Raw genomic sequence first — 26693 nt, 5'->3', positions numbered from 1 at the left:
AACTCCTATAAACTTGTATTTGTTCTCCTTTTCTTGACATGTTTTTATTGATAAAAAGCCAAAATTGATACATATCTTGGTTTCTATTTTATTGTCGCTTAGGCTTTTTACCAAATGATAAATGGAGCCACGAAAAAGGTTGGCCAATTACTTACGGAATTCTGGTAGTGCATATTCATTGCGATGAATATTCAACAGTCGAAATCTTTCACGTAAAATGGCGACTCGGGTGAAATCATGGCGACAACAATGAGAAGACGATTTCATCAGAAACATGGCAACTTGATTTTACTGACCAACAACGGTAGAACGGCGAGTAGAAATGAGCCACGGCAAGAATTCAACAATGGACTCGTAATCAGCAAGTCAGTTTTAAAAGAGGACGAAATCTTCGAAGTTAGAATTGACAAGAAGGTGGGACAGTCGCGTTTCAACATTCAGTTCAGCTAGCTGTTCAGAGTCAGACATTATTTTGTTGATGTTGAACTTGAACTTGGTGAACATGTTGAACTTGGAGCCTTGCCCTTGAAACATGTTCAACATTTTGAACATAAAAGTATCGGGACACGAAAGAAGAATGACCCAGCTACGAACGCTGCCACTGCCTGTTTTGGTTTTTTTTTTCTCGGTCTTTTTCATCTTTCCAAAATGATTTCTCATTTTCTGTGAAAAATGAAGACTTGACAAAAGTCATGCAACTTGCAAGTCAAGACTTAATAATTCTTAAAACTCAGTTAAACCAGACAAAACGTTAAATACATGAAATATAAACCATCCAAAAATAATAACGTTATTTTTTTTATAGTTGCCCTATCTTTTGGTAGAAATGCAATTTTTTAAAGTCTTTTCAGTTGATTGCCATCATGCAAATCAATGCAATTTGCACATAGCCTAGGCCTATCAGTATCACGGTGCGTATGCTAGCAGCGCGGTGATCATCATCTTTAATCATGTTTATTTTTGTTTTGCATTTTGTCATCTTCATTGTCCAAAAAAAAACAATTGTAATCTGGTAATAGGCCTAGTGTAGTTTAGAACCCTGTTCCACATCCCTATTCCCTAAGGGAACGAAAAGACTCTTTTTAGTTCCAAGACCAAGTACCAAAAAGATGAGAAAGTCCAATTTTATTTAAAAGTACTTTTCAAAAATTTCAAAAAAAAATAAGACTGCTTGAGCATGTTGAGGCTGCGAAAGTCCTTTTGCAACTGTCGCTCACAAAAGTCGTTTTTGAACGGAACTTGTAAAAAATGGAGGTGTCCTAAACTACACGATTACCTATAAAATTTACCTAAAAAAATCAAAACCCTATCCACAACACTCCTTTTGGTTATTAATTTATTAAAAATGTATTAAGTAATTATTCAATAACTAAATGTGTGTGGATTTTTGTTGTATTTCTTTCTAGGTGGAAACATGGAGTGGTTCTATTGAAATCGGTGTTACGTCCCTGGATCCAGGCAATTTGGAGTTACCCACCAGCGCGACCGGTTTGTGTGATGGAGCCTGGATCTTGTCTGGTTCTACAGTACTTCATGATGGTAAGTTGCCAAACGGAAGTCCGGAAATTTAGGACTCTCAATACTGTGTATGAGAGTCCCAAAGCTTAAGGTACTGAAACCATGCAATACAAGAAAATAGACTGACGCCTGAAACAACCAGTCCAACAACTCTTCAGCACTGCATCAATCAACTGTCAGCTGGCTGTGCCAAAAGAAATATCTAGGATGTCGGGTACTAGGTCACTATTTCTACACATTTCTCCATAGTCAGGCACCAGACTAATGACAATGAATGAAGAAGTCAGTCTTGTCAAACAGTTGGACCATGGATGGACATGTACAAGTCTAGTCTTTAGCCCCATTTTGAAATCACTTGACTTCCCTTTCACATGCAAGCCACTGCCAAATATTGAAGAAAATTCTCCTTTAAAAATTGAATTAAGTCTTCAAACTTGGTTGGTGAAATACCGAGGACCTTTTCTTTGCCCAATGAAAGTTTTGGAGAAATTTGCTGGCTAAAGAGTGAGTGAAGTTGGCCTGATCTTCTTTTGCATCGTTTTGAGCACTTAAGGCCCCAGTTTGCCAAACGGTGGAATTTGCATTAAGATCGTAAACAAAATTCTCCACAATTTTCATGAGGCAAAGACAAGGTCCTCAGTACTTCAGGTCTCAAGTTTGAGGTCTCATTTCAATTTATAAGGGAGACTTTTCTTCAACATGACTTAAGAGAGATGCAAAGTGATTTCAATTTGAAGCCAAAGATTATTGACTGGTACATGTCAATTTTTTTGAAAAGATTGACCCTTCAGTAGTCTGGTGGCATGACCTGATGACTATGGAGAGAATGTGTAGCAATGGAGATCAGGTACCAGATGTTTCTTTTGACACAGTTGATTGATGCAGTACTGAAGGGGTGTTGGACTGGTTGTTTCATGGCCAGTCTATTTTCTTGGATTGCATGTTTTCAATACCTTTAAGGGAATGTACAACACTTGCTTTTGCTGCAATTTTCAGAAATAAATGGATTTGGAGGATTAGTGTGCTATAGCAAATATTGTTCAACTGACTTGTTTCACTTTTTGGGCTTGTAGATGCCGGAAAAACCAAGAAAACCAATCATGTTTTTGTAGTCTGGTTCCCGGACCCCACTTAAGATGAAACAGAGTAATTTACATACCTTGAAGAATTGTAAGGTCAGGGAATCAGTCTACCAGGCTTGTACTCCTTCACAGGTGTGTGATCAATTGCAAAGAAAATGTAGAATAACTATATATGGAAAATTGCGAGCAATTTTTGAAAAAAGCCGGTTTTCTCCAACGCTGGTCGGCCGACCAGCGTTGGAAAAATACTATTTTTCTTGGAAAGGTCAGCACACCAGGAGCCACAATTTTACAGGATGCTAAAGACTGTCATTCCTTAACATCCAGTAAGGTATTTCGTGATAATTTGATCATTTCGTTTTTCGATGTTTGCTAATGTTGTATCTTCCCTTTAAGTTTTGGGACTCTCATACACAGTTTGAGAGTCTGCATTATGAATATTCATGTATGTAGATAACCCTGCTGCTTCATTTGTGATATAGGTGAAGCCGTTCTGGATGAGTACGCCTGTGATCTCGACGGCTGTAGCATAGGCGATCGTATCGGAGTGCAGAAAACACGCAGCGGGGAGCTTCATGTGTTCCACAATGGTGCGGATAAAGGCGTTGCTGCTTCAGGATTGCCATCCAGGGTGTACGCAGTGGTGGATCTGTACGGCAAATGCACACAGGTCACCTTGATTGACACAACACGTGAGTCATATATGTAATTTTTGGTGATTTTTGTCTTTGCTTACGGTTACAAAGACTCAGCATAAAAACAGAAATGTTTGTGATTTAAAAGTTGAACAGCAATTGAAAGGAGCTGAGTTTGAACCCGCGACCTCCGGAATTTCAAACTGTTGCTCTACCAACTGACCCATCTAGCCCTATGCTGGCAATTCCCCATTTTCTTTGTAGTTCAAAGACCTCTACTCTACTTAACACCTTTACCACCTCTACTCTCTTTACTACCTCTATTCCTATTACCTCTACTCTACTTCTACTAGACTACTGTTTCTACTCTACTGTCTACCTCCACTACCTCTACTCTACTACCTACCTCAACTACCCTTACATATATTACCACTACCCAAATACCTCTACTAGCATCTGTACTACCTCTACTACCTCTACTCTAATTTCCGTGCTACCTCTGCTAACTCTACTCTACTACCTACCTCCATACTCTACTACCTCTACTAACTCTACTATACTACCTCTACCAAACTTCTACTACCTCTACCCTCCTACTGCATTTGTACCTTTACTCTGCTATCTGTACTTCTTGTACAATAATACGTCTACTACCTCTACCCTACTATACTCTACTACATATACCTCTACTACCTCTATTCTTCTTCCTCTATTACCTCCACTGTACTGTCCGCACTACCTCTACTACATCTGATGCCTCTACTACTCTAATAAGTCTACTACCTCTTCTTCCTCTACCCTACTACCTGCACTTCCTCTACTCTACTACTTCCACTACCTCTATTCTACTTCCTCTGCTACCTGCACTACCTCTACTCTACTACGTCCACCCTACTGCTACTACTTCTATTTTCCTATCTGTACTTACTCTACTCTACTACCTCTACCCTACTACCTCTACCTCCTGTACCTCTACTATGTCTATTCTACTTACTCTACTACCTCTACTACATCTACTCTACTACCACTTTTCTATTACCTCTACTATCTTTACTAGCACTACTATCTCTACACATGATTAAAAAACCATGTTTTTTTCCTAACTTTTAGAGGGAGTGAGTCACAGCCCTGAAGACTCATCAACCAGCGAGGACGACAGTGACGAAGAAGACGACGATGACGATGACACAGAAACTGAGGACACGGAGAGGGGCGATGAGCTCCCAGTCCCTCCAGACAACGCCTCCGTCAACCTACCATCCAACGACGCATTGCTGTTCCACAGAAGGCACGGGTCCTTGATTACGCTGATGAACAACGGAAGAACGGCCGAGAGGGGCAACGCTAGGGAAGAGTTTAATAACGGCGTTGTCATGACCAGCAGGCTACTGCGAAGTAACGAACTGTTTGAGGTAAGTAACCCTTTGAAAATGTTCATGTACTGAAAGTCTCTTTATTTATTTATATTATTTATTTCTGGTAATGAAACCAAGGATTCCTCAAAAGGGCCCTAGGCACTGTAGCTCGCAAGCCTGAAGAAACCTGTACAGAGGAGATAACGAGAAGAAATTACAGTTTTAGAGGTGGGAGGTAAACCCCAGAAGAATATTCTGGGGGAAACCCACGGAATCAGGTAGGGACTGAAAACCCAATCCACATGTTGGCCCACGCGGGATTCGAACCTGAGTCACAGGGTTGGAAGGCGAAGAAAGTACCGCAACGCCAACCTAACTGCCGTATTTTATTGATGTTGTCGTCAAGTTGGTAGCTATTGGGTCCGTTGAATTTGAATGAATTGCCTTTTGAACAAATAGTCGTGTTAGTGCAACAAGGTCGTCACTCCATTCTGCAACAATCTCGCGCGAATATGCTCCCTGCATCAAGGTCATATCTCAACGTCCAATGTCTTTGTGTGTACTGTACATCGGGGTTATTTTAAGTGAGACACAACCTTTTGACATTCTAAAACTCGCGTTTCACGTACGGCCCATTTTAGGAGATACGACCTTGTTGCACAGATACGACGAAATGTGTTGTATTTCCCTCAAAGGTTTTCTTAACTCTAACCATCCAGGGTATTTTGCCTATATGCTGCAACATGCAACACTTATCAAAATGAGAAGGCTGCCCAGGTCAAAATTGCCTGCTCGGGTCAATATGCCCTGTTCAAGTCAAAATTCCCTAGGCTGAACTGCTGCTTTGGTTGGCATCTGCAACTGGATGGTAACTGTGACATTGTTCAATGGGACTAGCTCTCAATGTCTTAGGAAATCTGTTTCGCTGTTTAGTGTCTAGCAGGGTTAGGGTTAATACGGTTTGGATGTAAAGCCAGTTTGTGTTAAGTAGTGTCCAACCCTACCTACTCCCCATCTTACCAAAGCATTTTTTTGTGTGATTTTCTCTTTATGACTCCAGATAAGAATAGACAAGCTTATTGACAAGTGGTCTGGGTCCATAGAAATCGGTGTCACTACCCACAATCCTGAAGCACTGGACTTCCCTTCCACCATGACCAACCTCCGATCAGGTAGGTCAAAGGTTGGATGATGTAAGGTCACATGGTATAAGGTCATGTGATGGAAGGTCACATGATGCAAGGTCACATGATGTAATCAGCATTGTAAGTCACATAATCGAATGTATATTCAGGGCATTGGATATTTGTTTTTAAACTAGGTACTATTATGATGAGTGGGTGTGGCATTCTGACCAATGGCAAAGGAACAACCAGGGAGTATGGAGAATTTGATCTGGATGATCTTGCTGTAAGTACTTCAAAACCTTGGAAGAGATCTTCTTTACAAATTCTCCTTTAACAAATGACAATAGCAAAATTATTGTAACAGGATCATCATGGTGAGGAGAATTTATATGGAGTATATCGCCACAGTAGCTCAAGGACTAGCTCCTTGGAGATTCTAAAAAGCACAATCTTCTAAAATTCCCCTTTCAAATATTATGTCAAAAGCACATCCTAAAGTATAGAGAACTTGATTGTGGCCACTTGTATGTACCGTAATTTTCGGAATATAAGCCGCGGCTTATACGTTGAATTTGCCCATGAAAATGATTACTGCGGCTTATACACAGGGCGGCTTATACGCCGAGACTTGAAGAATAAAAATGACATTTACATGTGTATTTAATGTACTGGTACAAGAAGAGATGTGTTGCTGAAATAATTATCAATTAAGAAAGTCATTAACAAACCGAAAGCGGCACGTCCCACAAAAAGGTACCGAGCGGTAAAAAGTACGACTAGTGAAAGCTGTCCCTTGGACATCGACAACCGGCCGTACGTGATGCTGCATATGCTGCATGCATGCTGCATGAATTCCCCATGGACCACACCATTTGTGGTAATAAAGGGGTGTACTTTCTTGGGAACAATAATTACCAATATTTCCCCTGTTTAAAAAAAGAAAAAAGACAACTAATACTTTTTATGGAGTTTGAAACATATCTTTATTTGATAATCAGTTGTTCAACGTCACAATATAATTTTTTTTCTTGAAATGTATTCAAGAAACGATGTAAAACTCAAAACAGGGGGAAATCACCCCTTACGAAATTAATGGATTCGTCCATAAAAATCTCAGCATCGCGTTACGATCCAAACTTGAATTTTTGACGTTACTACTCGTTAGTAATCACAACAATTTGATAAGTTTTGCTTTAAAAACGGACTTGTTTATCCTTTAGGACAAAACAACTCAGCGTCTGTTGCCACAAAGCAGGATTTGTAGCGCTCCAGTCAGACAACACATGGTGGGTTGCATACTCTCTCAAGTGCTGGGGGAAAATAATGTCTGTCGCCGGCACAGGCTCACTGACGAGCCAGCAGGCAGCAATTCCTGTTTTTTATTTCTCATCATCAATTTCCATATTTGTTTGTAAGAGTAATCGACTGTAAATGATTTGACATAACTTATGTGGCCCTTTTATAGCTTTCGTAGTGTAAATGGAACTGGTTCAGAGCATTTTGACTAGAATTTGGAGGCCTTACAAAATGAAACCGCTGCGGTTGGTGCGGCTTATACGCCGATGCGGCTTATACCCCGACTTCAAATCTTAATTTGCAGATTGATGCGTGCTGCGGCTTATACGCCGCGCGGCTTATATTCCGAAAATTATGGTAATCATTTCAACACATTAAGTATTTCAGAAATTTTTGAAACTTTAATTTTGAATTGTATTTTATATTATAGAATCATGTTGACTCCACAAATTTAAACACTTTTTTTCAAAATTTGATTTGGCTAATTAGTCAATTGTTTTTGTTCGTTTTGTTTTGTTTTCAAAGGAAGGTGATCGCATCGGTGTCATGCGCAAGGCAAACGGCGACCTCCACTTCTTCATCAACGGCCACGATCAGGGTCGCGCGGCCTCCAACTCCCCTCAGCTCATCTTCGGGGTCGTTGACCTGTACGGCATGGCCGTCCGAGTGACCATTCTGGAATGGGTACCCCCGGCCACCCACGCCATGGCCAGCTTTGTGGACCATCGCGTGCCGAGACTCAGCTACTTACGCTCCCTTGCACAGCAAGAGTTGCCCAATGTCTTTGAAGGTTGGTTTTCAAAAAAATGGAATTGTTTGTCCTTTTGCAAACTTTGTAATATATTCCTGGCACCTTGTTGAAATATTTGTGTCCAGTCTAACAATATGGATCCTTCTGGGGCCCAATTTCACGGCGCTGCTAAGCACAAAAATTTGCTTAGCACAAAAAAGGCTGGCTTGTTAAAGCAGGTTATCAGCCAAAACTCCACGTGATTTTCATGCTAAGCAAAAAACAACTGAATACCAATCACGAGCAATATACATCACGTTGAGTTTTGGCTGGTAACCTGCTTTTATAAGCCAGACTTTTTTTGACACGACGCACACAAGCGGGCAGTTGCTACAATTCGTCAGATCGGTGCACGACATCCCGTAGCTGCAATCGGTTCAGTGAGAACGTGTCTCGGATGCTGAATTGAGGCCCAATTCAAAACGTGACTCGGCAACTTTTGATTTGAAATCGAGATCCTAGAATATTGTTTTCTCTTAATATACAGCATTCACTGAGCTGAAAAGTTCATCAGGTTAGTTGTTCAGCACCCTCCTTTAGATTTTGAGCATGTTTGTAGCTTCAAACAAACAGTGCACAAATTACAAATGATGGACGCTACCCTTATGACCATATCCTTATAGGCTTCTCAGAAAAAAAATTATGTTTGCTGGCACACAAAGAATGTATATTTCTATGGTAATATCTTTTTTATGTAGCGGGTGCCTGGGAATGGACAGACAGACCACAGTTCCACGAGACGTGTGGCATACATGCCCAGGTTATAAACGGCGGACAGACAGCCCATCGGCCAAAGTAAGTAAACAACAAGACTAGGCAAGTCTAGTAAAGCTGGTCCCAGAGTGTTCAATATTCTATTTAATTGATTCAGAACAAGTACGAGTACGAATACTACAACAGTGGACTGGAGATTGACTTGTTATGGACTTGTGATGACCTTGTGAGGACTTGTGTGAACTTGTGAGGACTTGTGGGAAAAGACTTGTGAGGACTTGTGACGGACTTCATTGGAAGGACTTGTGTAGACTTTTTTTGACTTGTGAGAACTTGTAGGGACTTGTGAGGACTCGCGGTGGACTTGTGACAGACTTGTGAGGACTTGAGACAGACTTGTGAGGACTTGAAGAGACTTTTTGGGACTTGTAGGTGCTTGAGGGAACTTGTGAGTACTTCAGAGGACATTTGGGATTGTGGTGACTTGTAAGGATTTGCGACAACTTGTGAACCATAACAAGTACAACAAGACTGCAACATTACAAGCTGTGTTTATATTTCTTAAATTGAGTAGAGTTGTAATATTACTACCATTGTCCTTACTGAATTGTTATGTTTTCCTAGCGCCATGGATGACTTCAACAACGCCGTGGTTTTGACCAACCGTCCCCTGCAGAGCGACGAAATGTTTGAGATACGCATCGATAGAATCGTCGATAAGTGGGCGGGGTCTATCGAGATTGGGCTGACTAAACACGCCCCCCAGGAACTAGGTAAGTCGGACGCTCGATTTTACCCAGAATACATGAATTAACGCTAGTCCCCATAAGGTTTTTATCAGGTACAATGCTTAACCCTCCTGCTATCTGAACAATCAGACAGTCAGAAAATCAATCCTCTTCCCCTGCCATACCTTTTACACAGGCTAGTCACCAGCAGTCAGATCATATTTCAAGCAAGCAAGCACTGTGACTAGTCAAATTCAGTCAACAGACAGATCATATTTGAGCAAGCACTCTTGACTAGTCAAATTCAGTCAACAGAAAAAAGCAGGCAAGTGGTAGGCACAGCTGGCTTATCAATCACCTACAGTCAAAGCATAGCTGTATCCAGTTACATAAACAGTCCCAGCCAGTCAATCCTGCTTTGTGTAGGCTGGAAGCTCTTAACTGTTGAAAACAGTCACTTGACTGATTTTGACTGAGTGTGTGTTTGGGTAGGAGATTCAACCCTAACTCCCATAAGGTTTTCATGCTGTACAATGCTTTATGCAAAAAAATACAGCAAAGTTGAAATGAGAATCATGCTAAATGCAGCAAAATGCAAGGCTGGATTCTGTTGTATTGTGCAGTGAACCCAGTGGTACCAAGCAGTTACCCTGCTAAATGCAACCAAACGCAACATTGGATTCTGTTGTATCGCCTTGGACCTATGCGTAGTTACCCTACTAAATGCAACAGTGGATTATGTTGCTTTCTGTTGCATTTAGCATGGTTAGGGTTAATGAAATGTCGGCGGGGCTTCAACGGTCCAGTTGTTTCCTCATGTGGAACAAACCACGCATGTTTGATGAGCCAACATATCTAAACATTGCGTTTTGGGTTTTCTCTGCTTTCTTTGGTCAGATTTCCCGTCTACGATGACCAACGTACGTAGCGGGACGTGGATGATGACAGGCAACGGTATCATGCACAACGGTAGCCCCATCGTGGATGAGTATGGGCTGAATCTGGATCGACTCAGGGTAAGACAACTAAGGAATTATCTCATTAGGTTTATCCACAGTTAGACCCACTATAGTGGGGCAGATAGGGGAAATATTTGGAAAAGTGTGCTTTTGATGATACAAGTATGGCAGTTGGTGCACAGTTAGTATATGTCATGAGAACATACAAATTGATTTGTTAGGAGAAAAACAATTTTTTGAAAGTTGATGTTGTCAAGAGTTATTTTTGTGTCGCCTAATCCAAGTTTTGGGGGACACTTACCAGACCTAAATTCTGTATGACTGTTAGGACCGTATCCCCATAAAAGTTAAGGTCAAGTTTTAGAAAAGAATGTATAATTTCTACATGCTTTCATGGATTTTGATGAAACTCAGATGCAGTGACTCTTGGGTAAGACGACACAATTCTTCATTGGTCAAAGGTCATGTAGGGGTTATTAGAGGTCATGGTTCAAATAGGCTTCAAATGTGTCTTTGTCTACAGACATGACAGAAGTTGATGGATTTCAATGTAATTTGGATGGAGTGATCTTAGGGTGGGGGTTCATCACAAGTCGTCCGAAATTGGAGGGCAAACGTCATCTAGGGGACATTTGAGGTCGTTTAAGAATTTGACTTTTTAGATGTCACAAAACATAAGGATTGACCACGATAAAAGGCGATAGGTGGGATCCGCGGATGTTGTATTATGTCACAGATACCAAAATTGATCTTGGTTTCTTTTTCTTCAGGAAGCGGATAGAATCGGTGTAATGAGGAAACGCAACGGTGATCTACACTTCTTCATCCGAGGAGTGGATCAAGGCATCGCGGCGACCAACGTCCCTCCAAATCTCTTTGCCGTAGTGGATCTGTACGGACAGGCCACGCAGGCCACTATAGTTGAGCCAGGAGGTAGGCCATATAGAATAAATGTTTTGTTATGTGGGCCAAAGAAGTGTCAGTGAATCGTTTTGTTGTATGGTTTGGCAACCAATTCAGTGTCCAAGTAAATGTCTTTCACAGGCACAAAGGATCAATTCCATTTATCAAGAAAGTAACATACCAGATTATTATCAAAAAGCTTACTTAGATTAAATATCGTACTGGTACTAAACAACCCATGAAATTGTTCCGTCTGGCTTGCTGTCATTTAGAAGAAATCAAGAAATGTAGGTGATTTCCGACGATCAGTCAATTGACTGATTTTTGGAACTGAAGAGTTATAATGATGAAATCGTGTTTCATGATCAAAAGTATGTGCATGGTTTTTCACTTTTTTCTTGAAAGTTTGTTGTCAACCGAGTTGAAAGTTCACCAGGTTAGGTTTTGAATTTTGAGTGGTGGTGTTTTTGGAAACGGACAAAATGCATGAAAAGCACATGATGCTATATACCTTTAACAGTAAACCTACTGGCATTTTTTCCAGACTATGCAGAGGAACCGGTGGGAGCAAGGGTACCAGCTGACGACAGCTTGCTACGCTTCTATCACCTGCACGGCCGAAACGTCAAAATCACCAACAACGGCTTGAGGGCGCAACGGCCGAGCGCCACGGGCGAATTCAACGACGCCATCATCATGAGCAACAGGCCGCTACGGGAAGGAGAAATGTTTGAGATCACCATTGAGAAGATGGTGGATAGGTGGTCCGGATCAATAGAAGCAGGTCTGTGATTGGTCGGTTGTCTTTCTAACAGTGAACATGATTGGATAACTCTAACTTTTCCTTAAAATGGATATGATTAGTTGATGTTAACTTTTCCTGCTGTAGAGAAGTAGGTCATTTATTGGTCATAGATGGTAGGGATCAGTAGAAGCAGATCTGTGATTGGTCGGTTGTCTCTTTTACATTGAGTATGATTGGGTAACACATTTTGAGTAACACTAGTTTTCCACCACAGTCAATATGATTGGTTATTTGTTAACTTTAATGAAAATAAGCAGGTCACTGATTGGTCAATTGATTGTCTTACATTGGATTTGATTGGGTGAGACAAATATGAATAATTCATCACCTTCCAATATCTCATTTGATAAATGAATATTCAGACAATTGTTTATCATCAGTACGGCACCATGTATAATAAAGTAGGTTTTGTAGATGTTATAAATGCAAAAAGTGATTCTGTTACATTTTTGTAGTTTTACTGATTTATCAGTTGTCTTTTTCCCCTTTTTCCTAAAGGTGTAACAAGTATTTCTCCAGAAGAACTTGACTTTCCCAGCACGATGACTGATCTGGATCATGATACTTGGATGTTAAGGTAAAAAAAAAAAATCTTTTTATAAAAAAACTTTTTTGAATGACAAAATGATGTTTCCAATTCACTGTTTGTTCCTTCTGATTTTCATCATGAATTTCCCCTCCTTTTTTTCCCTCCCCCAATTTCACAGTGGTGCGTGCGTGATGAAGGATGGCTTAATGTTGAACAATGCATACCTACTGGACCTCGACACTGTTCACGAGGGGGACAGAATCGGCATTCTTCGCTCGACGGACGGGACGCTTCATTTCTTCCTGAGCGGACAGGACATGGGTATAGCGTGTACAAACGTTCCTTCGGGTAAGTTGGAACTTAGATAAGACAAAATCAAAACTGGGAATCAAAGATTGGAACATTAAGTAGATGTAAGCGCAACATAGAGCTACTAAGAATAGTTGCGTAGTAATTTTTTGGGCTGAGTTGAAATAAGATGAGAACTGATCAGTGTCTCTCAGATTACATTTTCAAAGTTAAACAACATTGACTGGAGCGGGGTTTGAACTGTGACCTCCGGATTGCCGTTCCGGTGCTCTACCAACTGAGCTATCCAGCCCTATGTTGGCAGTTTCCCAATTCTGCAGCATTGCTAATGTTCCAACATCTTCCTCGAACAAGGTGGACGCCATTTTGTGTAGCGGTTGGACGGTATCCAGAAGAAGGAAATATCCCAAAAAGGTGGCGCCTGTGCGATTTTTAAGCCCCAGCAGGAGCTTTTACATGTCACTTGGTGGTTCATCAGATGGTCTGTCTGTCCCGAAAATTTACCAGAAGTATAGCGTTCCATATGTGCCATTGAAGTCTCATTTTTTCGCCAGAGATTAATGTGCACTTGCACATGTTTGCAGGTAACTAATTTTTGCTTAGAAAATAATTTTCTGTGCAATTCAGCCCCACGAATTTTGCATCCGCTAAGCGTTTCTCAATAATTAGGAATTTGAAGAATTTCAAAAAGCAGGGTATTTTTTTCCCATCAAAAATGTGAATACCTTGAAAAGGTTGTTTGTTTATTTATTTCATTAAATTCACTGCAGATGTGTATGCTGTCATTGACCTGTACGGTCAGTGTGCCCAAGTATCACTGGCACCCCGTCCCACATTGGTACCCCGTACCACACCGGTACCCCGTACCACTCCTAACAACACACAGGTAACCTCCAGGCAGAACTCACAGAACTCGGTCATAGCAGGTAAGATCAAAAACATGTACCCTATTTATCATACTACAGTAAACAACAGAGTGAGATTTCTATTACGGTGATAAAAATTTCATAAACCATATCGTGGTGTCCGTGCAACAATGTTGTGTCTCCTAAAATTGGCCGTACGTGAAATGTGAGTTTCAGAATGTCAAAGGTCGTATCTTTCTTCACCCGGATGTACACACAGGACGTCGTGATACGACCTTGTTGCACGGAGCCAAACACCAGCCCTCTGACAAGAACCACATGTTTTGTAATAAAATCCTCATAATCAGTCTAGCGGGCCTTGCCGCAGGGCATGGATAATCAATCATTCAGTCAACAAGACTAATCAGCCAGCTCAAGTGACGGCTTTTTGCCTTGTCTATTATTGACGTCTATTACAACCTACTTTTGATAGACAGAAAAACAGTAGCATTTGACTCGTACCATATTCAAACGTGAACTGTTGTTTAGAGTACGACCGTGTGATCCTGGGTGAATAAAAAGTTGAGCTTGATTTTTATCATTTCTAGTGCCAGGCTTGATGCACAAGTTCCATACAGTGTGTGGATCCAGCATCCAGCTAACGGAGGATTTTGCCTCAGCCAGCCGCCTCAGGACGTTTGATAACGCCATCATCTTCAGTAATAAGCCACTCAAGACGGACGAACTCTTTGAGGTACGTTGAAAATTTCTAGCTGGGCTGAATAATCGATTTGGATTTTGGATTTGGCCATAAGCTTCGCCACATTTGGTTAATCTGAATGTTTTGCAGGGCTTGATACAGAGTTTGACCGAGCTATTTTGGTCTCATGACCAAAAGTCATGATCTGATTGGTCAGTGCCCACTGTGTGATTGGCAGGCACCATTTCACCTAACGAATTTGCCTCGCATTGAAATTCTTGCGAAGTATGAACCGGTCTTAAAATTGGTCTCTCTTCCGATTCAGAAGGAGCGTTGAGTTTGAGAAAAGACCTGAAAAGTTATTCAAGAGTTAGTCCTGGACAATTTAAAGTCTTTGGTAGTAAACAGGGTATAAAATGTAGCTAACAACATTCTCCAAAGGTCTGCATAAATGACATTATCATATGACGATCAGATTCAAAATTGTGACCCCTCCAATGAGTTTGGATTTCTTTTTTTTTTGCGGTGTTTAGTTTCTGAATATAGGATATTGTTTTGCTCATTGCGAGTAACTTCCACTAGAAACTTCTGAGAGAATACAGTCAATCTAACTGTAAACTGGCCAGCCCTCTAATCTATCTTATCCTTATACAGCTGATATTGACAAGTGCAGGGTATTAGCAGCAGTATCTGATAACAGGGGCCAGTTTGTTGACAAAGGGATTAACAAGATAAGAGTGTACCTCTAGAAGTACTGTATTCTTTCCAAGTTTACAGGCTCTATTACTCAGAAAGCTGCTAGAAGCACTTACACTTGATGGGATTGTTTCCTCATGTTTCCTGACCCTAGGTCAAAGTTGAAAAGGTCGCCAGTCAGTGGTCTGGTACCCTTCTCATTGGGTTGACAACCCTGAATCCCAACGACATCACGGAGGGCCTGCCCATCTCGGCGACCTCCCTGAGGTCAAAGGACACCTGGGTCGTGCAAGGGTCACAGGTCAAACACAACGGCCAGATCATCAAGGGGAACTTCTCATCTACGCTGGAAAGATTGGAGGTGAGAAAAATGCATGGCCATGAGAAGATCACATGATATATTGCCAATATTTTTACCAGTTATATTTTGCCAGTTTTGCCAGTTTCACGCTACCCCCACCCCCACTCCCTGCCCCCTACCCCACCCCCTGCCCCCTCCACCAAACTTTCAAAATCGATAATGAAACGGGGCATTTGCAGATATTTGGAATTGCTCTTTCTGTTTGCGTGACAGGTTGGGGATACAGTCGGTGTCAAACGTTGTCAAGATGGGACCATGCATATCTTCCTGAATGGAGACAATCTGGGGGCAGCCGCTAAAGACATACCAAAGGTAGCGTTACCCTGTCCGTTCATTGTCTTTCACAGAGTGGGGACTTGTGATGTTTGTTGGGACTTATGAGGAGATGTGGGACTTTTGGGAATTTGTGGGGACTCTTGGGAACTTTTGAGGATTTGTAATGGACTTGTGAGGACTGGTGGTAGAGTTGTTGGGACTGGAAAGGACATTAAGGGATTTGTGGAGACTTGTGAGGACTTGAGGAGACTTGTGATAACTTATGAGGACTTTGACTGACTTTTGAGGACTTACTTGTGAGGATTTGCAGGAACTTGGGGGATTTGTAATGGACTTGTGAGGACTGGGGATGCAATTGTAGGGACTTGAGGGGACATTAAGGGATGTGTTTGGACTTGTGGAGACTTGGGGACTTATGGAGACTTATGGGGACTTGGGGGATTTGTGAGGACTTGTTGGAACTTTTGGCTGACTTGTGATGACTTATGATAGACATGTGAGGACTTGGGAGGTTTTTTTGGACTGTTGTGGATTTGTAAGGACTTATGAGGAATTGAGAGGGCTTAGGTTGACTTGTGGTGACCTTTGGTGGACTAGTGAGGAGTTTAGATGATGTTTAGGGACGTGTGACTTTGGTAACTTGTGAGGACTTTTGATGGCTTTGCGAGGACTAATGGGGACTAGAGAGGACCTGTGGAGACTTGCGAGGACTAGAGGTAATTGTGAGGACTTTTCTGAATTTGTGAGGACTTGTAATGGACTTGTGAGGACTTTTAAGGATTTGTGATGACTACTGATGGACTTGTGAGGAATTGTGATGGACTCGACTACAACACTGACTGCCATGTGTTCTTTTTTTCAGAATGTCCATGCAATCATTGATGTTTACGGCATCGTAGAAGCTGTCAGTGTCATGAGTTCTTCCGTCATGTCCATAGAGAACCAAAGACCACCGTCGATCTCCTCCAGTAGTGGAGAAGAGTCGGATAAAGAGGTGAGATTTTTTAAAGTAAAAATATCTGTCAAAATGCCAATTTTCAGTCAAGGTTTTCTGAAAGATCCCTGATATGTCCTTTTCACTTTAAATACAAGTTTAACATTTAAATTCTTTTCATTTCGTTAAAAACTAAAGAAAATTTTCTTTAATTGAAAAGAATGTTACACAAAACGTAATAATGTTTTTCATTGTCATCATTGGATATTCATTAAATAATATTTTATTTATGTATCATTGATGTAATTGATATAGATGTAATTTATATTGATTTCATCATTTGATTTGATAGATCGATATGACTGATTTGATTGAAAGAACAGACATTAGATTGATTGATACAGTTTATATATTTTACATATTTCTGATTTCATTTAATTGATATAATTATTTCATCTTCAAAACTGAATCACGATTTTCTATTTTCAACGGATGTGTTCCCATTTCCCATTCATCAGGGGGACTCCACCATTAGCAATCCCAGCCCGACACACTTCCATAACAACCACGGCAAGAACATTGGCCTTTTTAACAACAACCTGACGGCGCGTCGAACGGCAAGCTACAACCAAGCTGTGGTGATCAGTGAATACCCGCTGCCCAGGAAAAAACTCTTTGAGGTATACATCGTCTCAGTTCTAAAAGGTCGTTGTTAGAAAGTTTGGGCGAAGGGTTCTTATTTAACCCTTTCCTTACCACTTTGTTTATTGACTTGGCTCTTCCCAGAACCAAATGTTTGCTCAGTCATGCGGAAATCACTAGAGTGTGAAAAAAATAACCAAAAGTTGAAAACTCCCTTTTTTAACCCAAATTCTCACTGCCACGGAGTGATTAAAATCAAAGGTGTGATGTGTAACATTTGTTCCTTGAACTATCATCTTTTGTGTGATGAAAAAATCAAGGCCATATGTGCAAAAATAACAAAGATATGCCTGTTTGTTTATCTGGTCCCAGTTATCAAACTGCAGTCCATTTCGCCACATGACCACATGGCACTCCATACCTCAAATTGTGCGTGGATACTTCTGAAGCACTGTTCTATAATTTTTTGTAATGGTAACACTATGAATAAACTACACCATTAGAACAATCCGAAAACACTCTTTCAGCTGGTATATGGTTGATGTATGGGCGGCCAAACATACCAACATGCCAACTTGCTGAAAAGCAGTGAATAAATGTTGAGAGTGTTTGCCAGAAATTATCGAACTATTACAAAGACATTTTATATGACCTTCTAAAGGACTTCTGTGTCAGACTTCCATAAGAGCTTTTTGTCTGTACAAATAAACCTAATATGAAAATGGTTCTAATCATTCACAACACCCAGATTAAATTGGAAAAGGTGTCCGATGAATGGACGTCATCGGTCAAGATTGGAGTGACAAACCAATCGCCGGAAAGGTTAGGTTTCCCGGCCTCAGCTTCTAACATCAAGAAAGGAACGTGGATCGTGCAGGGAGATGCTGTATTCCACAATGGTAACAAGGTGCGTTGTGGTGTTAAACCTATGCAGCAGAAAAGGGGAGGGGCATGTGCCTCCCACTTTTTTTTCGTTAGCCCGCCCCCTTTTAAATACTATGGTCCAGTGGTTAGGGTGTTCGATCCATGTGTCATGGTAAGTGGGTTCAAACACTGATGGGGAATATGGTGCTTGTGTTCTTGGGCAAGACACTTTACTACAATTGCCTCTCTCCACCCAGGAGTATAAATGGATACCTGTGAGGGTAGAGACCAGATTGCGCTGATACCGGCTGCAGAAAAGTGGTCTCATTGCCTGATAAACAGGGGTAGTAATTGTGAAGCCCTTTGAGACCTACATTAGGTGGAAAGCGCTATAAAAGTGACACACATTATTATTATTATTAAATTAGGTTTTGCCCTTCACCGACGTTTAAACACTGTATACTCAGTGTGTTACCTCCCGAGTGAAAGTTGGAAAGAATCACTCGGGTTGGGACTCGAACCCACGACCTCCTGCTTTCTAGTGCAGATGTCTTACCACTCGACCACCGAGCTAACGGGATCAGTTGGCTGGTTCGAATCTGATGTACATAGCAGCGGGTACCGCATAAACTATTTTATGAACTATTTTATAAACTATTTTAAAACATTCCATCGTTTAATAGTTTATGCGGTACCCGCTGCTATGTACATCAGATTCGAACCAGCCAACTGATCCCGTTAGCTCGGTGGTCGAGTGGTAAGACATCTGCACTAGAAAGCAGGAGGTCGTGGGTTCGAGTCCCACCCGAGTGATTTTTTCCAACTTCCACTCGGGAGGTAACACACTGAGTATACAGTGTTTAAACGTCGATGAAGGGCAAAACCTAATTTGAATTATTATTATTGTTACAAGAGACATATGGAATATGTCCCTTCATTTTCAAAAACGTTCCGCCGGTGTTGGTGTAGAACTCAAGATCATGTGGTTGATTCTAAAAATGTGGGTCCGAGTCCAACCTATTGGAGTTGTGATGTGTGTGTGTCCTTGGGCAGGACACTTTGTCATGAGCTGTTTCTCTCCACCTGGGAGTAGCTGGGTACCTGTAAAAGCGGACATGGTTCCTGCGTTTCTGTCTTCTTGTGATTGCATTAGGGCTGTGCATCTGAACTGGGTACCTAAGTACCTGACCGTTAATGTCAGGAACCGGTTCCAGATTATGGGATCGGGTACCCGCAACCAACTTTACAAATTACTCAGTAACTTCTCAGACAATGAAAAAGAAAGGCTTTGAATGCCATTTGTGGAGGATTTTGAAAATGAAACCCAGGCTACATGGGAAAACAAAACATATTTCACATTTCTGACGCTTGTGAAAGTTGCAATTTACACCTTAAAGCTGTAAAGCTCACTGTACACACTTTGTATCTTGCTGTACTGACGCACCGATGTGGCAGTGTTATCGTGCGGACCGTTATGAACAATCTCAACAGCAACTTCCGAGATTTGAATTTTGGGTTGGGTTTCTTTCACTGACGTCACTTGCGCAATTATGTACAAAGTCTATGGAGAGTGAAGAAAATTTTCTAAGGTTTTCCTAACAATATTGGAAATATTTTTCATTCCCAGATTCATGTCTTGTCATCATTTTTGCAATGACTGACCTTCATTGAGATGATATATGAAGAAAAAAGTGGCGTCAGGTTGCAACATTTTTTCCAACTGTTCATATTAGATTCAATATTTGTTGCGTTTATCTCGAAATGATAATTACTGAATTTTGATGTGTGCATGTTGCACTTGCAAAACAAACCGGCTTATTGAATAAATTCTCTTAAATTGCAGCTCCTTCTTACATTAAACCCTAACCTCACCTAAAGCTACAAAATACTACTGAGTAGTAACCTGTAGTATGCATTTCTTTCCATTCAAGTGTGCACAACACATGTAGTATTCTGTGGTATTTGGTCCTTGACCCCCAAAGAGCCCGTAGGACGTTAGGGTTCAAGCTTATGATTGCTTCTTTTGGTCATGGATTTAGGTGAGGACCTTCAACGGGCCCAACTTGGACCAGTTGAAGGAAGGCGACACGCTGGGGGTTCTAGTGGACGGCCAAGGCCAGCTACACCTGTACGTCTATGGCCGAGATTGTGGAGTCATCGCTGAACACATTCCGAACCCTTGCTATCCGCTGGTTGACTTGTATGGACAATGCAAAGAGGTAAGGAAATATAAATGAACATGCAAGTTTCAGACTTACACAAAAGAAACGTGTGACTAGCATGACAACTTCCCTCCACCAACTCGGATTTTGAGGACCAACATTTTGTAACCTGAAGTTTGTTAATGCAAAAAGTACATGGAAACTTTACTTTGTCAGGGTGTATGTTCTAATTTTACTATGTAAGCAATCTTGCAATTCATGAGAACAAGTACAAAATGTATCTCTTGTTGTTGTCCTTTTTTCAGGTTTCCATAGTAACTGAAGAATTGGGTGCAATAGGTGTCCAGGAGGAGACAGAAAAAGCAGCTTTTGAAAACGGTAAAAACAATTTGGTCATTTCGTTAAGTCCTTCTACCGCCCTAAACCGCCTAGTTTGTTATGCCCTGTACTGCCCAAAACCACCCCAATACTGTATTGTTACAGTGGAACGTCGCTAAAACGAACATCGTGGGATCCACAGAAATTGTTCGTAATCGTTCAGTATAGCGATTTTCACACATTTTTGGCGCCCTCTTTGGATCATTGTTATTGTGTAGTTGCATTTACAAACAACGCGCGGAGTCGCCAAACTTGTCCATTAATATTTTCAATTCTGTAGCAGAGCTTCACCAAGTACGCCCTGGTAGTTACTGAAAGGCGACTCAACACGTGCGACTATTGAATTATGTAATTACACAGTTTTTAATAATAGCCATTTGTCGCTCTTCTGTTGATATTTCCAGCAACAATGTTCGGTACGTTTGTACACAAAAATTGGGAGCCAAGGCCGATGTTCGGTATAGCCGAATGTTCGGTACAGCGGTGTTCGTTATAGCGAAGTTCCACTGTATATGAATTCATTAGGTAATAAATGCAATGAAATACAATGTAATAGTCCCAGCATTATCACAAACTACGCTGTGTGTTGCACCCTGTACGGCCCAAAAATGCCAAACACTCTATGGTGTACAAATGGTTTAATACATGAATTCATTGTGGAATAAGTACCATTGTATACAATGTAATACAATGCTTTGTTTTTGCACAGGTCTTAAAGAGAATACGCCTCACTCATTGTACGCCATCGGGGGTAACGGTCGGATATGTGAATATCAGAACCTGTGTCTACGGTTCAAGGCTACGCTGGGGTTACACGGTAAGCGAATATGCCAAAGATTGTGCCAATTGGTTATCACATGACCACGTCATCAAAACGTCAATGTAATTTTTGTATATAACAGCCAAAGATGTACATACAGTCAAAGTTTCAACTCTGATGTATAGGACTAGATATAGGACTTGAAAATGCACCTTAAATGTGAGGTCATGTGATACCATGACATCATCATAACCTCAATTTGGCATACAATTTCAGTTGATGGTCTTTGCATGTGCCAAGTTTGAAGTCAATCAGAGTTACAAAAGTGCCCAAGTGGGTGGATAGAAGAAAAAACGTACAAATCCTATGGAGAGGGTTTGAAAAAGAAAAACAAAAGGAAAAGAAAGAAGACAATCTTATCAAAAACAAGAGCTGTTTCAGATGGTGTGCTAAAACAGCTCATAATAGACACAGGGGCACCGACAGATGGGGTGATATATAGTGACAGACACACAGTCAGAGAGAGCTTTGTGTCCTTCATAACACACTAACTGGAATTTTGTGCAGCAGAGTTTTACACATCTTCGTGTCGTGAGAAACAATTTCATGTTGAAACTATGAACAATATGTAGTGTTAGTCATCTGGTTTTGGTCATTTCTTCAGATGCCCACTTTGAAACGAACCCCAAGTTTAACAAGTGCTACTGCGAGCCGTGCCGTAAATACCAGGGTACCAGTGAATGCAGGGAAGAGGGAGAGCCATTGCAACGCTACACACGGCCCTTCGGATGGTGCAAGTTTGCCATCAAGTAAGTTCCTTTGCGTGTCAAGTCATATTTGCTGGTCCCAGAGGGCCAGCCTCTGTGTACTGACCTGACCTGACCTGACCTGACCTAAACTGACCTGATTTGAACTGGCCTGGCCTGGCCTGGCCTGACCTGACCTGACCTGACCTGACCTGACCTGACCTGACCTGACCTGACCTGACCTGACCTGACTTGACTTGAACTGACCTGACCTGACCTGACCTGACCTGACTTGAACTGACCTGATCTGACTTGAACTGACCTGACTTGAACTGACCTGACCTGACCTGACCTGGCCTGGCCTGACCGAGTGACTGTCACCTGTGAGTCGAGCAGTGCTGTCATATAGGATTACCCTTTAACACCAATGAATGGGCTCAATCCAGCCCTTTTACTGTGTACACCAGATGCATGAGAAGACTTCCAGTGAATAGCCATTCTAAATAAATTGAACTAGGCCTACGTTGTCTAGTCAGTTTTTTTTGTAGGGGGGAGAATTTGGTGGAAGGTTTTAGTAAAAGGAAGTTTGAAAATGATGACATGTCATTGGACAATAGACATGTTATTTTGTGCATAAACATTTGATGGGAAGCCATCAAATACATTCACTTCAACTGTGGTCAGAAATCCAAAATGGCATATGTGCACCAGAAATACTATTGAGGAAGGTATTTTAAATTTCTAGTGGTCTTTTGAGTTGTTCTTTGATTTTGCCTCAGTGGCCTCCCATAGTTTGGCAACCACTTGATGGGAAAAACTACAACTGTTACGTAGCTTTAAAAAAGGTCCATAACTTGGGAATTTTGTTCATGAAACAGTTAAATGAACTCACGGTTGTCAATTTTCTTGCTTTAATTTGCAGACTTCATAGCCGCTTCATAGAGATGCTGAATATCTTCAACGTGTGGCATGTGGCTTTCCATGGGACAAAAGCAGGGGCTGTCCGGAAGATTCTAGACAGTGGGATGTTACTCCTACCAGGTAAAAAAACAAAACAAAAAACAACAACTAAAAGACAAAAACAACAACAAACGCTATTTCAAAAAAAACCTCATTATTGACACCTTTTTAAAAAAACAAATTATGTTCAGTTGTTTTTTATTTCTTTTACTTTCCAGGACATCAACCCCCTTGTAGAAAAATGGACCCTTCCTACCTGTCAATCATTGTTGATGTCCCCTAACATGGCGCGGCCCCTAACATGGTGCGGCCCCTAGCGTGGCGCACTTTGATTTTTCGCCGATAGTGCCTTGCTAGAGCAAAAGTTTTACCTGAAATTTCACAGTGTGTGAACTTTCATCAAGCTCTAAACATTCCTGTTCATACATCTTGAGTTTTACCTACCCGTTGCAAAGTTTATAGAGAAATTCATTTTGGCATGATTTTCCGATTTTATTATTTAATGCACAACGAACCCTTTAAAAATGCGCCCAAAAATGAAAAGAAAAAAAAATTCTGACAAACTTGTAGTTGGGTAGTTGAGTGGAGATTTATAATGGTTTATCAGAATTTGTCAACTTGAAAGAAATTCTTAAATTTTAGCTTGTGATTTTTCCGAGATTTGTTCAAGTGCGTAACGTTAAGGAACACGCGGCCGATATCGTGCCCAATTTCCGGACGCCAACATTTTTAATTTCAGACTAAATTTCATGACACTGAAATTGTTCACAAAGGTTCAACAGCAAACATTGTTGAGGTAAAAGTACCAGTATTTAACTGAATGAATATAAAGTTTGTCAATGAAGAAGTTTGGCAATGCTGCATGAGTAAAGTCAAGAGAAACGTCGAAGTGCGCCACGCTACGGGACTCCACTGTAGTTCACAACCTTTTGGTCAGGTCATTCATTGGCATTTTTTTTTCAATAAAGATCAAATTTGATCATTATTTAACAACAAAAATTTCAGAGAACAGTAATAAGGTGGCAGAACGTCCAAGCTTGTACTTGGCTTAAACATTCAAAGTTAAATAAAAGTGGATAAATAATTCAAAGTGTATTCTTGTTGATGCAGGGGATATTGCACTAGGCGGTGACCAACTCACCGAACAGCCCGGACATTTCAACGACACCCATAAACCTAAAGGGTTTGACACCAAGCAGATCTTCATCTCTCCATCCATGCACTATGCAGGATGCAACGTCTATGCCACCAAACAGAAGTGAGTGTATAGTTTCTTTCAATAGGCCTTATGTGAATTTCAGCAAACGTGAATTCCAGGTCATTGATGTGGAGCCCCATGGCCTCGTGGTCTGGAGCATTGAATTCATGGTCTGCGGGTAATTCTGCAGGTTGTGGGTTCGAGTCCAGCCTAGGGTCATGGTGCGTGTGCCCTTGGGCAAGGCACTTTGTCACTCATTGCTTCTCTCCACCCAGGAGTAAATGGGTCCCTGTGAGGGCAGAGATGGTTATTGTAATTGATAGCTGCTTTGCGCCAAAAAGGCAGCATGCAGCTAAGATTGTTTTTGGAATGTTTCATTGGCCCAATGATCAGGGTAATGATAATGTAGCGCCTTGAGCACCAATACCAAGGCCGAAGTCAAAAAATCTTTTCCAGTATGGATATTTACGAGGTCTCTGGAGAGCTCAGCTCAGTATTACTAATGACTCTAACATATGTTAATCCAGTGTCTCACCCAAACTCTCCCTTTAACCCAGACTCCCCATTTAACTGAGAACTGGTACCTGCTGGATGGACAATCAAGGCCGTATTTTTTGTCTTGTGTCACTAGGTTCACTGACCCGAAGACAAAGAGTGTATACAATGTCAGCGTTGCGTTCCAAGTCCGTGTCCGTCCCAACAGCTACACCACAGGCCCGCAGACAATCGGCGTCAACCACAACATCGATCCCCACATTAACAACAGTAAGATTGAATGGTTCACGAAAGAACGATCGGCAATTGTGCCGTACGCTCTCCTCATTCGAGTAGAGTCTATTAAATAAGATTCGTGGAATGGATCTAGAGGGTGCTATTTATTTATTTGCGTTAATTATCTGTAATTGTATATATATATGTATGTATAGCTGGTCATAATGTGATGGTTGGTTTGTTAGGAGTAATCTCAATAAAATATCCAGGATAAAACCTTAAAACCTTATTTGTAAGGATTACATAGGTGATTTAAAATCTGGATGTCGAAAGTATGGAGTGCTAAAACTATCAAAGTATGAATCAATAAAAATAAGGATCAAGACTGAAGAAAAATATTGTTGAAAGGCTGTGACATAGACTGGAAACGGACCCGAAACTGCATGAGGTCTGGCAACAGCCTCTCAGATTCTAAAATTTCATGTGTTACATTGAGCAGTGACGATTTTTTCTTTCTTTCTGTAAAGTCCGATTCTCTAAGCTCACAAAAAAGAGTAGACGTAGCAAAACATGCAGTACTTTATGTGTGGGTGTGTTTAGCTTGGCCCAGTGTGCAGCCGATGTTTGTCCAGCAAATGTTGCCAGCAAAATTTGTACAGTGTGCTTTTCCATCAATGCAAAAAAGAAATTAAACAAAAAATTTAGTGTTTGGTGTGAATCTGCAAAAGAAAATTGTAAAGTATTTGTGAATACCTTGTAATTTATAAATAATTTATACCTGTATATTTATGGAATCAAAGCACTTCTTAAGCCTGTTTATGCTTCTTTTCTTTTTTTTGGTATTTCACAAAATGTTTTGTTTGAGGCAATGGAGCTAACTAATCGGGGGGAATTTTTTATTGAATTTTTTAATTTTTTGGGCCCAACTTGATCAGTGTTAGTAAGGGCTGGATTGTACTAAGCACGAAATGCGAACACGAATGTGAATTTGTGATGCACTTTTCAGTGTTTCACGTTGCGAATTCGCATAATTGAACAGATTTCCACCCCAGTCGAATTTCCTGTGGATTTTTATGACATCACATTCCTTTGTTTGTATTCACTTGAATTATGAACCACCCTTAATGTAAGAAATTACCAAAAGTTTTATGACGTCTGTTCATGTGAGCTAGGTGGGAACCTTTTTTCAACTTCAAACCAAAAAATAATTGTCGAATTAATCGTCCCAACCCAAGGCCCAGCTGCACCGCAAAAAAATAGAAGTTCGGTTCCACAGTAAATAGAAGTTCCATTGCACAGTCACACTATTAGTGGCTCTGACCAATCGGATGATGATTATTCTTACCATTGCACTCGTAAGCATTTTATTTGCGTAGTAATCTCGGCTGTGATTGGTCAAAACAATGTGGGCGGGGCTATTTCGGACCGTTCTATTATGTATGGAACCCATTGTTCGTGTTCAAGTAGACTATAATATGCATCACATCATACTATGGTATCTGTGAGTTGTATAGTCATCATTACTATGTATATAAGAAATATAAATGCTAAATGTATGGTCAGTGTCTGCCTTCGTTTTATTTATTGAGTGAGTGAATAACCCTCATGACCGAGATATATTTCTATATCAAGGCCAGAAATATATAGCCCAGAAATATATCAAACTGAGAATTATATCAAGCCCAGAAATATATATAGCCCAGATATATG

General features: G+C 40.9%; 1 protein-coding gene across 1 annotated transcript; it reads left to right on the top strand.

Moving 5' to 3' along the window:
* The first annotated feature begins 176 nt into the window (after window positions 1-176).
* LOC119731768 (neuralized-like protein 4) lies at window positions 177-26545 on the top strand. Its single transcript, XM_038205025.1, has 28 exons — window positions 177-414; window positions 1407-1539; window positions 3083-3292; window positions 4346-4647; window positions 5651-5762; window positions 5912-6000; window positions 7539-7803; window positions 8502-8598; window positions 9142-9290; window positions 10143-10261; window positions 10975-11137; window positions 11652-11891; window positions 12411-12489; window positions 12620-12789; window positions 13521-13676; window positions 14204-14349; window positions 15146-15352; window positions 15566-15664; window positions 16491-16622; window positions 17081-17242; window positions 17953-18111; window positions 20108-20287; window positions 20536-20608; window positions 21318-21425; window positions 22033-22177; window positions 23037-23155; window positions 24185-24332; window positions 24904-26545. The coding sequence occupies exons 1-28, from the start codon at window positions 238-240 to the stop codon at window positions 25115-25117; spliced, it is 4353 nt and encodes a 1450-aa protein (XP_038060953.1). The 5' UTR covers window positions 177-237; the 3' UTR covers window positions 25118-26545.
* The last annotated feature ends 148 nt before the right edge of the window (window positions 26546-26693 follow it).

The sequence above is a fragment of the Patiria miniata genome, unplaced genomic scaffold (assembly GCF_015706575.1).
Source record: "Patiria miniata isolate m_02_andy unplaced genomic scaffold, ASM1570657v1 HiC_scaffold_24, whole genome shotgun sequence".
Taxonomy (NCBI): Eukaryota; Metazoa; Echinodermata; class Asteroidea; order Valvatida; family Asterinidae; genus Patiria; species Patiria miniata.
This window is presented reverse-complemented; position numbering and strand designations above follow the sequence as displayed.

What these genes read in the sequence shown, in the direction of transcription:
- LOC119731768 (XM_038205025.1), top strand. Translation starts at nt 238, where the DNA reads ATGGCGACAACAATGAGAAGACGATTTCATCAGAAACATGGCAACTTG. An exon ending in CACTATAGTTGAGCCAGGAG is followed by an intron (nt 11,138 to 11,651) that starts GTAGGCCATATA and finishes CATTTTTTCCAG; the next exon opens with ACTATGCAGAGGAACCGGTG. An exon ending in ACAGAACTCGGTCATAGCAG is followed by an intron (nt 13,677 to 14,203) that starts GTAAGATCAAAA and finishes TATCATTTCTAG; the next exon opens with TGCCAGGCTTGATGCACAAG.